The sequence below is a fragment of the Papio anubis genome, chromosome 20, assembly GCF_008728515.1.
Source record: "Papio anubis isolate 15944 chromosome 20, Panubis1.0, whole genome shotgun sequence".
Lineage (NCBI taxonomy): Eukaryota > Metazoa > Chordata > Mammalia > Primates > Cercopithecidae > Papio > Papio anubis.
Window position 1 is genome coordinate 29,276,590 of NC_044995.1, and position 12,999 is coordinate 29,289,588.

Genomic DNA, 12,999 nt, shown 5'->3' on the forward strand with positions numbered 1-12,999 from the left:
ATGTTAATAACTCACTTGCTTAGTAAGCTCTCTTACAGATTTTTTCGCTATAGAGTTTTCTTTTTTTCTTTTCATCATTAAGTATCTTTATGCAGCTGATGTCCATAAACCATCACATTTAATCTGGCAGCTGCCCTGTTTTTGAGGTTTTCTTTGTATTTATCTTTCTTTGGTAAATGAAAGCTCTCATCTTTGTTTACAGGACAGAAAAACTGAAAAAGACACAGACTCTTCCACTTACTGGATGTTTGACAAAATGATCTTTTGGGGCCAAAACATTGGCATTACTGGTAAACTTGGTAAAGATTCAGTAACTTAGACTTTATTTCAGATCTCCTGAAACAATAATCTGCATTAACAAGATGTCTGGTTTATTATACACATTAAAATTCAAGTGTTACCTTCTAAGTCAACATGTCTATTTTGTCTGAAAAATGTAAACAGCTATGTCTTTTTCATCTGAAAAACATACACAACTCATTCTGTATTATGTAAATATAGTCCCCCAAAAATGTACATGTTAGTGTTTATGCCCTCAATTTTATACTTCATCATCCAGACAAGTATCATATACACACTGATTTTGTGGATATTATGCCACTCTCTTTTCTCAGAGTTAGAGAATATATTAGAAAACGTTTGTGTTTTGACAATTATTTTATTGGATAATTTCAGTCCCTCTTATAAGTTAGAATCAGTTCTATTCACTTTCTGATTTTACCTTGAGTCAAATGGAAAATTCTGCCAGTAGCCACTTTGTAAGTATGTGTGTTTGTGTGTCTTTTCCAGGGACTGTTGACATTTACGGTTGTGGCCATAGAATTCTCTCTGGAGGAGTAGCAGTGCCTGGACACTGCACAGCAGAATTTATAGAGGAATGGGATGAAAACCTGGCCTTCCTGGGTGAGGATAACTTTAATACAAAATTCCTTATATAAACTAAAGGTTTCATTTCTCTTTTGTAGAATGTTTTGTGGTAATTTATGCTTTCAAATTTCTGTTTTCAAGAAAATCCTGGGGATTTGTCTGTTTAGAAAAGAATTTCTTCAAGATGTTTCATCTTGACTTGAACTTTCCATATTCCTGAGCTGATCTGTGTCCTTCACTTTAGATTTTTGGTAATTTCAGAAGTTTAGTTGCATAAAACATTGTTACTCAGGCCTTAAAATCTAATTGTCATCAGCAATTTTTAATTCAGTCGTACCAGGCAGTGAAATTAAGAACCTCCAAAATTAAATTATTTTCTTTTTTTCTTTTTCTTTTTTTTTTTTTTTTTTGAGATGTAGTCTTGCTCTGTCACCCAGGCTAGGGTACAATGGCATGATCTCAGCTCACTGCAACCTCCACCTCCCAGGTTCAAGCGATTCTCCTGCGTCAGCCTACTGAGTAGGCTGGGGTTACAGGCACCTGCCACCATGCCCAGCTAATTTTTGTATTTTTAGTAGAGACAGGGTTTCACCATCTTGGGCAGGCTGGTCTCGAACTCCTGACCTCATGATCCACCTGCCTTGGCCTCCCAAAGTGCTGGGATTACAGGTGTGAGCCACCGTACCTGACCAATACAAGTATTTTCTAAATATTTAAACATTTCTGTTATAAATTAGTATATTGGGATAAATTTATTAGAATATTCTATTATATCCTCTTTACTGAGCACATTACTAAGTTGGTAATTGGAGAATATGAGTAAGATTCATGTTAGTTATTTTTAATAAAACAGGTATTGCTGTCTCTAAGCCCGACCTGATCACCTCTCTGGAACAAGGAAAAGAGTCCTGGAATATGAAGTGACATGAGATGGTGGATGAACCCCCAGGTAGGTGCGAGTGAATACAACAGATGACATGGATGAGGGATCCAAGTCAAGAAGAAAGCAAGTCCTTAAAGTGATTTGGGAAACTGTGTTCAAAAGGAAATAGTTTCTGGAAAGCCTGAAAATTTTTAAAAATTATACTCTCACATAGGGGCATCTTCTGTCTTATGTTTATAAAATTTCTAAGAATTCTAATTTCCTTTCAATGTTCTTCTTTCAAATTTACAGTGACAGCTAAAGTACTGTTCGTGACATACAAAAAGAGTGTACAATCTGACTTTTTTTTTCATTGTTTATGTGGATAGAGAGATATCTCCATAATTTTGAGATACTCTATGTTAAACTATTTTTAAGTTCTCTTTTTACATCACGTCTGAAATGCATGAGAGTGGTGGTTTCTGTTTCATTGGTTTTCTTGTTCATTTTTTCTGCACATTTCATCCTGTTTTCATTACCATAGTTTTGAAATATAGTTTGAAATTATAAAGTATGATGTCTTTCTGCTTTGTTCTTTTTTCTTAAGATTGCTTTGGCTATTCAAAGTTTATTGTAGTTTCATGTATATTTTAGGATTGTGTTTTTCATTACTGTGAAAAAAAAAACACTGGAATTATGACAGGGAGTTTATTGAATCTAGAGATCACTTTGGATAATATAGCTGTTTCGCAATACTTATTCTTTCAGTAGAAATATTTTTAAATTTATTTGTGTCCTGTCTACTTTTTTTCATTGATTTATCTTTTACTTAAAAGATTTACAAGCTCCTTGTTTAAATTTGTTCTAAAATTAATTATTTCATTGCTATTGTAAATAAGATTTTTTTTCTCTATTTTATCAGACCATTTGTTTAAAGTGTATGGAACCATAACTTGGATTTGTGTGTTAATTTTATATTTTTAGTTTAAACAGGTTTTAATGTACTGTTTATGTTTTTTTGATATAAGATTACATGATCTACCAAGAGCAACGTTTTACTTTTGGTCTTCAATTTCAATGACTTTAAATTTTTCTTTTGACTATTTCTTCCACATACTTTCAGTTCTATGTTAAAATAGAAGCATTGACAATAAGAAACAGTTGTTTTGCAATGGGGTCTGTAAATTTAAAGGAGCAAACACCTCTTCAAGATTTTATAAACTGGTTTCAGAAAGTAAAAGTAAATTTTTGTTTGGCCCCCAATGTGATAGAATGCCCTCTGGGTTTGTAGTGAAGAAGGGGTGTAGCTTGGTCTTAAGGCTGCTGGGTTTGCACAAGGGTCCACCTTTAGTTGTCTTGTTAAAAGGGGCTTGGCTGTAATCCCAGCACTTTGGGAGGCCGAGACGGGCGGATCACGAAGTCAGGAGATTGAGACCATCCTGGCTAACACGGTGAAACCCCGTCTCTACTAAAATACAAAAAAAATTAGCCGGGCGAGGTGGCGGGCGCCTGTAGTCCCAGCTACTCGGGAGGCTGAGGCAGGAGAATGGCATGAACCCGGGAGGCGGGGCTTGCAGTGAGCTGAGATCCGGCCACTGCACTCCAGCCTGGGCAACAGAGCCAGACTCCGTCTCAAAAAACAAAAAAACAAAAAACAAAAAACAAAAAACAAACAAAAAAAAGGGGCTTGGATAATTGTAGTTCACATTTAAATTTTGGACAGTTAATTTTTGGATAGAGTGAATATCTTTCAGGACTTTGCTGTGCATTGCAGACCCAGGGGCAGGTTTCTGCAGTCAGGTCTGCATATGGTGGACTTTATATCAGGATGTGGATGAGCATGGCTTTCACTGACTACAAGAGATAATTTTCCCAGGTCACTTTGGGTTTCTACATAGGCAGAACCGGCCATGAACTGTGGCTCAGGGACCTGGAAATGAATCATGAAACTGCCTCAGGGACCACAGTAAAGGCCAAGGTCTGCAGGCCTGCCAGCATGGCTGTAAATGGGTGTCTTCCTCTAGGCCTCTGGAAGGGCAGGACCTCCCCCAGACTGTGGCTGGGAAGAGTTTGGGATGGTTACAGAGTAAGTTCAAAATTCTCACTGGAACCAAGTTAGGTGGAACATTTTCTTGTCTGTAGCCAAAAACAGTAGTCCTGTAGTTTGCCACCTGAATGAGGGCCTATCTTCTAAACAGAATTACTTCAATCTTGGGCTTTGGCAGAACACAACTCCCTTCCTAGATCTCAGAACTCTCTTAAAGGCACTTTTTTTCTTCTTCTTCTTCTTTGAGATGGAGTCTCGCTCTGTCACACAGACTGGAGTGCAATGGCGCGATCTTGACTCACTGCAACGTTCGCCTCCCGGGTTCAAGTGATTCTTCTGCCTCAGCCTCCGGAGTAGCTGGGATTACAGGTGCTGCCACCACACCCAGCTAAATTTTGTGTTTTTAGTAGAGATGGAGTTTCACCAGGTTGGCTAGGCTGGTCTTGAATTTTTAGCCTCAGGTGATGCACCCACCTTGGATCACAGGTGTGAGGGATTATAGGTGTGAGCCACTGTGCCTGGCCAAAGGCACTTATTTTTGAGATGTGGTCTTATTACATAACCCAGGCATGTCTTAATATTTTGTCTGCAAGCAATTTGTTAATGTATCATGTAACTCTCATTACCGGTATAAACCATGATGCGTGGTTCTCTCAAAAAGGCATTTTTGTTAGGAATGGCTGACAAATTTTCTTGCTGTCAGGGGATAAGCAAATAGGGTGCCTTTTTTTTTTTTTTTTAGTCTTATTAATGTCACTCTCTATATAAATTTTTACTTTCTATTTTCTACTTCAAATTTGTCTGTAATTTTAGATTCAGACATTTAGGGCAATATACTAGAATTTACATGTTGTGCCTGAATTAAATTAGATAATTAATATGCAGGCAGGCAAAAAGGAATTATAAAATTTTCAACTACTTTTGTCAGCCTATATCTAAATAATAGCATAGTTTATTCCCCAAATATTTGTTTTGTATATGAGGCTCTAACCCTATTCTGCTAAATATATGTATAATTTCACAATGTAAGGTGTTGTTTGCTTCTATATTTGGATTACAGTAGTTTTATTTTGGGTAAAAATAGCAAATATTTAAAACAAATTGACACTAGTTTCTTTTAAATGCTTATCTATTAAAAGTTTTTCATTAGCATCTCCCGTTTATGATTGTAATTCATTTTCTCTGAAATTTTATTACCTTACAATAGATACCAGTAATTTAAAATGCCTGCCTTCCAGGAATGCACAGTTACAGCCAAACATTGCAGTCATCTAGACAAATTATTTGTTAATGTACATTGATGTTGCCAACTAGATTTTATGAGTAAACATTTATTATTGTCTTGTAGTACTATATTATTGTCTTTTTTACTGTAAATTTCTTACTATCAGTTTATTGTTTTTAGTTTTACTTATGTATTATAATTTTAGACAATTGGCAATTCTGTTTGTATACTTTAAATTAATGTGGGGTTTAATTAAAAGATAAATGAGCCATATGTCTGTCACAATCAGATTATATATATTTGTGTGTTTATATCTACAAATGTGACCCCAATTTTTGTTATAGCTTATCTTGCATATATTCTTTCTTAGCTCATTCTCTTTTTCTCTGTTTTTTTTTTTTTTTTTTTTTTTTTTTTTTTTTTGAGATGGGGTTTTGCTCTTGTTGCTGAGGCTGGAGTGCAATGCACTATCTTGCCTCACTGCAACCTCTGCCTCCAGGGTTCAAACAATTCTCCCGCCTCAGCCTCCCAAGTAGCTGGGATTACAGCTATGTGCCACCCCACCCCGCAAATTTTATTTATTTTTCTTTATTAGAGGCGGGGTTTCTCCATCTTGGTCAGGCTGGTCTCGGATTCCTGACCTCAGGTGATCTGCCCACCTCAGCCTCTCAAAGTGCTGGGATTGCACGCATTAGCCACTGTGCCTGACCTCTTAGCTCATTTTCAATGTTGGCTTTATCTTGTCTAAGTGAGTAGCCTTGGAAATAGCCTCATTTTCGCCATGTGTTTAATGATGAATACGTATTTCCTTTGTGTGAGACAAACACTTTGTGATTTGGAGGTAATTTTTTAGAAGATTTATAATTTGGTATTTTTTTCAGTTTTTTAAGAAGTAATTGTTGTAAAAACACATAACATATAATTTAGCTTCTTAAATCTGTTTAAATGCACATGTCAGGGCCAGGCATGGTGGTGGCTCACATCTGTAAAACCAGGATTTTGAGAGGCCAGGACAGGATTGCTTGAGCCCAAAAGATTGAGACCAGCCTGGGCAAAATGTGGAGACACCCTCTCTACAAACATTTTTCTTTCTAAGAAATAGCCAGGCAGGGTTGTGTGTACCTGTGGTCTGAGCTACTTGAGAGATTGAGGGGCAGGGTTACTTGAGCCTGGGAGTGTAAGGCTGCAGTGAGCCATAATTGTGCCATGCACTCAAGCTTGGGTGACAGATTGAGACCCTGTCTCAAAAAAAAAAAAAAAAAAAAAAAGAGTTGTATATTTCAACTATCTTAACTGTATTCACATTGTTATGCAAAAGACTTCTAGAAATTTTATATCTTGTAAAACTAAGACTCACTATCCATTAAATAACATTTACTCATTTTATGCTCTCTCCAGCCCTTAACAAACACCCTTCCACTTTCTGTTTTTATGAGTGTGACTATTTTATATATCTTACATAAGTGAAATCATAATATCTATGATTTCATTACTGGCTTATTTCAGCTGACATAATATTCTCAAAGTGTATCTTTAAATGTGACAAGACTTTTCTAAAAGGTTGAATAATATTCTATTGTATCAAATATGTCTTGAAGGTCCTATGTTGCATATTTTAGATACAGATTAATAAATGGAATTGCTGTATGTGATAATAATTTTATTTTTAATTATAAGAAGTACATTTATAACATAAAATAATGGGTGCCTCCTTGTTTCCTTGTTTTCTACCGACAGTCATCATGGGTTTCTTTCTTTCTTTCTTTTTTTTTTTTTTGAGACAGAGTCTCACTCTGTTTCCCAGGCTGGAGTGCAGTAGCATGATCTCAGCTTATTGCAACCTCTGCCTCCCAGATTCAAGCGATTTTCCTGCATAGCTGGGATTACAGGCACATGCTGCCACACCCAGCTAATTTTTGTATTTTTAGTAGAGACAGGGTTTCACCATGTTTGTCAGTCTGGTCTTGAACTCCTGACCTTATGATCTGCCCAACTTGGCCTCCCAACATGCTGGGATTACAGGTGTGAGCCACCGTGCCAGCCCGTCCAATATGGTGAAACCCCATCTCTACTAAAAATATAAAAATTGGCTAGGCATGGTGGCAGGCTCGAGGCAGGAGAATTGGTTGAATCCAGAAGGCAGAGGTTGCAGTGAGCTGAGACCATGCCACTGCATTCCAGCCTGGGCAATAGAGCGAGGCTCCATCTCAGAAGAAAAAAGAAAACAAAAAGAACTTATCTTCTTATGGCTGATTAAAAGATTTTTCACTTATGGTTTCAGGAAATAATTGAACTTTATCAGTATGGATATTCAGTTTTTAAAATAATTTTGTGAAAAGATTATCTTTTTTCTATTGTGTGCTCATGTCAATTTTGTGGGAGATTATTTGGCCATATTCAGAAGGGTTCATTTCTGGGCGCTCTATTCTGTTCTTTCATCTGTTTATCTGTCTTTGTGTCAGTACCACACTGTGTTTGTTATTGTTGCTTTTAATATGTTTCAAAATCAGAAATTATAATGCACCTTTGTTCTTTTTCATGGGTGTTTGGCTATAGCTCATAATAAAATTTTAACATTTTAAACAATATTTCTTTAAAAAACTGCTATTGGGGGTTTTATGAAGATTATATTGAATTTGTTTAGCACTGTAAGTTGTATTAACATCTTTGAAAAATTATTATTTTTTGATTCCTGAGCAAACATATGTTGAGGAGTGTGTTTTATTTTCATATATTTTTGGATTTTTTTTTAGTTTTACTTTTAATTTCTAGTTTAATTCAGTTTTGGTCAGAAAACACAAAGTGTGTAATTTTGGTCTTAAATTTATTTGTTGTTGTATTTGTTGTTTTTGTTTGGAGACAGGATCTTACTCTGTCAACCAGACCAGAGTGTACTGCCATGATTTTGTCTCATTGCAGCCTCAACCTACTGGGTTCAAGTGATCTTTCCACCTCAGTGTCTCATGTAATTGGGACTACAAACATGAAGTACCATGTCTGAATAATTATTTGATTATTTGTAAGGATGGAGTCTCACTATGTTGCCCAGGCTGGCCTCAAACTTTTAACTCCAAGTAATCCTCCCACCTTGGTCTCTAAGTGTTGGGATTATAGGCATGAGCTACACCACCTAGCTGGCATTCTTAAATTTAATAAAACTTAGTATATGTCCTAACAGAATACACCAGGTGCAAATAAGAATATTGTGTATTCTCTTGCTTTTGACTGGAAAGTTTTGTACTCATCTGTTAAGCCTAGTTGGTCTGTAATATGGTTTTGATGTTCATGTTCTCCAAACCTTATGCTGCAATGTAATCCTTAATGTTGGATGTGGGACCTGGTGGGAGGTGTTTGGGTCATGGGGGCAAAGTCTTCATAAATAGCTTGGCACCATCCTCTTGGTAATCAAAATGTTTACACTCCATTAATTCAAATGAAAACAGATTTATTAGAAGAACCTGGCTCCTTCATCTCATACTTGCTCTGTCTGTTATTATGTGACATGTACATAATATCTATGATTTCATTACTGGCTTATTTCAGTTGACATAGTATTCTCAAAGTGTATCTTTAAATGTGACAAGATTTTTTTTTAAGGCTGAATAATATTCTATTGTATCAAATATGTCTTCAAGGTCTTTGCCTTCAACCATGATTGTAAGCTTGCTGAGACACTCACCAGAAGCAGATGCTGGCACACACTTTTTGTACAGTCTGCTGGATTGTGAGCCATATAGTCTTTATTTCTTTATAAATTATCCACTCTCAGGTATTCTTCTATATGTAAAATGATTAATACAGTCTATAATGTTGTCTAGGTTTTGTTTTCTTATTGATTTTTTAATCTGAATTTTCTGTTATTAAAACTGGGGTCTTGATGTCTACAATTATGTTGTTATGTATTTCTTGTTTTAATTTTGTTAATATTTGCGTTCTCGGTCTCTCTCTCTCTCTCTCTCTCTCTCTCTATATATATATATATATATATATATATATATATTTTTTTTCTTCTTTTTTCGAGATTTGAGTCTGCCTGTCACCCAGGGCTGGAGGCAGTGGCGCTGACCTCGCCTTCATCAGGAACCACTCCATCTTCCAGGTTCAGTTTTTTAATTCTTCACTTCAGTCCAAGTAGCTGGGATTATATGCTTTGCCACCACTGGACTGATTTTGTATTTTTAGTAGAGACGGGGTTTCGCCATGTTGGCCAGGCTGGTCTCAAACTCTTGACCTCAGGTGATCCGCCTGCCTTGGCCTCCCAAAGTACTTGGATTACAGGCGTGAGCCATTGCGCCCGGCCTGCTTTATATATCTTGGAGCCCTTGTGTTATATATACATATACATACAGCTAGGGAGATAGATATAATAGTTACAGATTTATGGTAAATCAACCTATTTTATGAATATATAATATCAGTGTTTATCTCATGTTAGCACTTGACTTAAAACATATTATGTCTAATACCTACCCAGTTGTAGTTACTATTTTCATAAAATGTAGTTTGGTTTTTTTTTCACTCTGTGGTTTTCAACCTATTTGACTTAGTGCTAAAATGATTCCCTTGTAGGCAACATACTCTTAGCTTTTTTCTTAAGCCAGTAAAGCATTTTATTTTTTCTTTTTATAATTTCATTTATTTACTTGTTTATTCATTTATTTTTGAGATAGGGCCTCACTCTGTCAACCAGACTGGTTTGCAGTGTTGTGATCATGGCTCACTACAGCCTCAACTTACCAAACTCAGAAGATTTTCTCATTTCAGCCTCTCAGGTAGCTGGGTCATAAGTGTGTAGCATCACGCCCAGCCAGTTTTTTGTGTATTTTTGGTTGAGACAGAGTTTTGCCACATTGTCAAGGCTGTTGTCAATCTTCTGAGATCCAGTGATCAGCCCACCTTAACCTCCCAAAGTCCTGAGGTTACATTTCTTTTTTATTAAGTAATTTAATTAATTTATATTTAAAACTACTTCTTAAAAATGAAGTTACTGGTTTTACTGTTACTGTTTTATGTGTTCCTGAGTGGTATGCTTTTTCTTATTTACTGTTTTATTGCCTTAAATTTTATTTCAATTGTGTAGTGATGTGCTTCATTTATTTTTCTAATTTTGTTTTGCATAGTTTCTTTAAATGTTATCTTTATAATCATGTTGTCTATTAGTGTGTTTTCATGCTATTGATAAAGACGTACCTTACGCTGGGCAAATTACTAAAGAAAGAAATTTATTGGACTTACAGTTTCATGTGACTGAGGAGACCTCACAGTTATGATGGAAGGTGAAAGGCATGTCTCACATGGTGGCAGATAAGAGAGAGAGAGCTTGTGCAGAAAAACTGCTTTGTAAAGCTGTCAGATTTCATGAGACTTATTCACTATCATGAGAACAGTACAGGAAATACCTGCCCCCTTGATTCAATTACCTTCCACCACATCCCTCCCACAACATGTGGGAATTAAAGATGAAACTTTGGTTGGGACACAGCCAAACCATATTATCTTAAAAAAATGGAGTTTACATTAAACATCTTAAAATTCAAACAATATATTTTAATTTTGTGACAACTTCAATTGAATATAAAATTATACCTCTGTATAATATTAAAAATTTTTAGGCTGGGTGCAGTGGCTCATGCCTGTAATCCCAACACTTTGGGAGGCTGAGGTGAGTGGATCACCTGAGGTCAGGAGTTTGAGACCAGCCTGATCAACATGGAGAAACCCCATCTCTACTAACGAATACAAAATTAGCCAGTTATGGTGGTGCATGCCTATAATCCCAGCTACTCGGGAGGCTGAGGCAGGAGAATCACTTGAATCCAGGAGGCAGAGGTTGCAGTGAGCCGAGATTGCACCATTGCACTCCAGCCTGGGCAACAAGTGTGATACTCCATCTCAAAATAAAATAAACAAATAAAAATTATTTTATATTATGTATTTATTAACATATGTATGCAGATTTTATTCTGTTTTAAATATGCTACAGAAGAATTTTAGGGGTTTTATGCATCATCATTATGATAGTACAGATTTCTATATTTGTATATTTACATTTAATATAGAGTTTTATTTTATATATGGTTTTGTTGCAGAAAATGGGAGGCAGGAGAGACCCAGTAGGTGAAACTGGAGGATTTTATTAAGGTGCACACCGGTGCAGTGGATTTGCATCCAAAGGGCTGAGCCCTGGACAAAGACAGGGCTTGCCTTTTATACATGCCTGGTGGCCATCTAGTGGCACAAAGCTCATGGTGCAAGCAAGCAGGCTTAACAGAAGCAGAATAGGGGCATTTAATCAAACAATAACAGGTTATGCTGACCTTGCAGCTTCATTGGAAGGGAAACGGGAATTTATCAAACTAAAGCAGGCCTTGCAGCTGGTGCATGTCTTACTCAAGCTCGTCTTGTTGTCGAGAACAGAGAAACTGGAGTTGTTGTGAAGTAACCTTGAGTTTCACTAAGGAAGGATTACGAAAGGGAGGGGGAAGCTAGGAGAGGAGGAAAACTTGTTTTTCCCATCTTTGCTCTACGGGAAGAGAGGGGCTAAGGACTAGTTTTCTTTACATCCTCTACTTCATTTACCCCTTTAACACTTTTTATAAATGAGGTTTAATAGAAACCATCACTATGACTTAATTTTTCATGAAAAGGCAAATTTTCTTCATTTGGCAAAGGCTGATATTTAGTTAGAACAATTAGTTGTGTAGTAGTTTGCCTGGTTACAAGAACATCTATAGCCGTTTAGATGTTTTTGACAAGGAGGGGTAAGAGACAAGGGAGTATGAGACAGACTCCTAATATGGCTAGAACTATTCTTACTAAGGTTTTAAATTCTCCAAGGGATGAGAACTAACCTCTGAACAGGGAAAAGAGGGAATCTGGAGATCATCCTTTCCAAGTCTGGACTGAAACATGGGCTAATTTTTGAATTCTTGCAGCTTTTTGTTTGATGACCTTTCCATTGTCATCAATTTTTAGACAGCAATTAGTTAGGTTGAACTTTCTACATACCCGTCCCTCTTGGGCTAGGAGGTAGTCTAAATGGCATTTCTCATTTCTGTAGATTTCTGAGCCAGCAAATTTAAGGCTTTTGCAGTATCATTTGTAATGATCTCCAGTACTGCCTGCAACCATATGATGCGATTAGCACATAAATAGGGGTGCGGTATCTCCATGATCAATTTGCCTATGTGGCTGGGCCATAGTATTGCATTATTCTTTCAGGGGGCCATTCATTAGCTTTTTAATTCTTTATGGTTATTCCCCTTTTATTTCTTTTGACCCAACTTGAACCTCAAACTAGGTTCTAGGTAAGGACTTTGGGTCATAACATACATAAGGCTGGCTACTTCCTGGGTTGCAGATTGAGTAGGTTATCTGGTTGAGTGTACAAGTTCCTCAATGGGTCCCTGCACACCTATAATAAGTGTGGTACAACAGGTTTCCAGTCATGGTGTTTCCTGTCCACGTAATGTCAGTGCAGTGGGGGCATCCTTCTAAGGATTCTCCCTTTAACATGTTTAAGGGGAGTAGCAAAAGTAATGAATAACATATTTATACCCAGCATGGGGAGAAGAGGTCCTTTTCTAGAGGAGGAAGTTAAGCAAAGCAACAGGACAATAGTAAAACAATTAATATTACAAGGAAAGTTTCTAGACCTAAGATTTCTAACCACATTTACTTTCCTGATGATGCCTTGAGCTTTGGCCGTGTGTAGACGAGTCAGCTCCTGGGGTGGCTAGAGCAGGGCTGTTGTTTCCTCAAGCTTCTGCCGTGCGTAGACTGGTCAGCTTCCAAAGTGACCAGAGCAGGGCTGTTGTAGTCTTCACTGGCACCTCAGTCCCGTCATAGGATCAGCTGGGTTGGATGGTCTGGGTCCTGCTGGCTGGTCCACTTGTCCTAGACTACCAGTTTCAGCCAACTGTAGTGAATCCAAGGCACGATTCCTGCAACTTTAACAGCAGTAAGAGTAGACAAGATGACAGTATGGGGCCCATCCCA

At 37.1% G+C, this 12,999-nt stretch overlaps 1 protein-coding gene across 13 annotated transcripts in view; it reads left to right on the forward strand.

Moving 5' to 3' along the window:
- LOC101020199 (zinc finger protein 28 homolog) overlaps positions 1-12,999 on the forward strand; it is an 85,323-nt gene that overhangs the window by 41,664 nt on the left and 30,660 nt on the right. For 6 of the 13 annotated variants that reach the window (XR_004180476.1, XR_004180472.1, XR_004180475.1 and 3 more), the window contains 3 exons: positions 203-299; positions 790-903; positions 1,721-2,517. Coding sequence is in view for 8 of the 13 variants with exons in the window: in XM_017952831.3 (XP_017808320.1) it covers positions 203-299; positions 790-903; positions 1,721-1,791 (282 nt within the window). In the remaining 5 variants the exon portion in view is untranslated. Of the gene's footprint in view, positions 1-202; positions 300-789; positions 904-1,720; positions 2,518-4,023; positions 4,073-12,999 lie in introns of those variants that run through there. The other 7 variants (XR_004180474.1, XM_017952836.3, XM_031660314.1 and 4 more) reach the window with 4 other exon arrangements.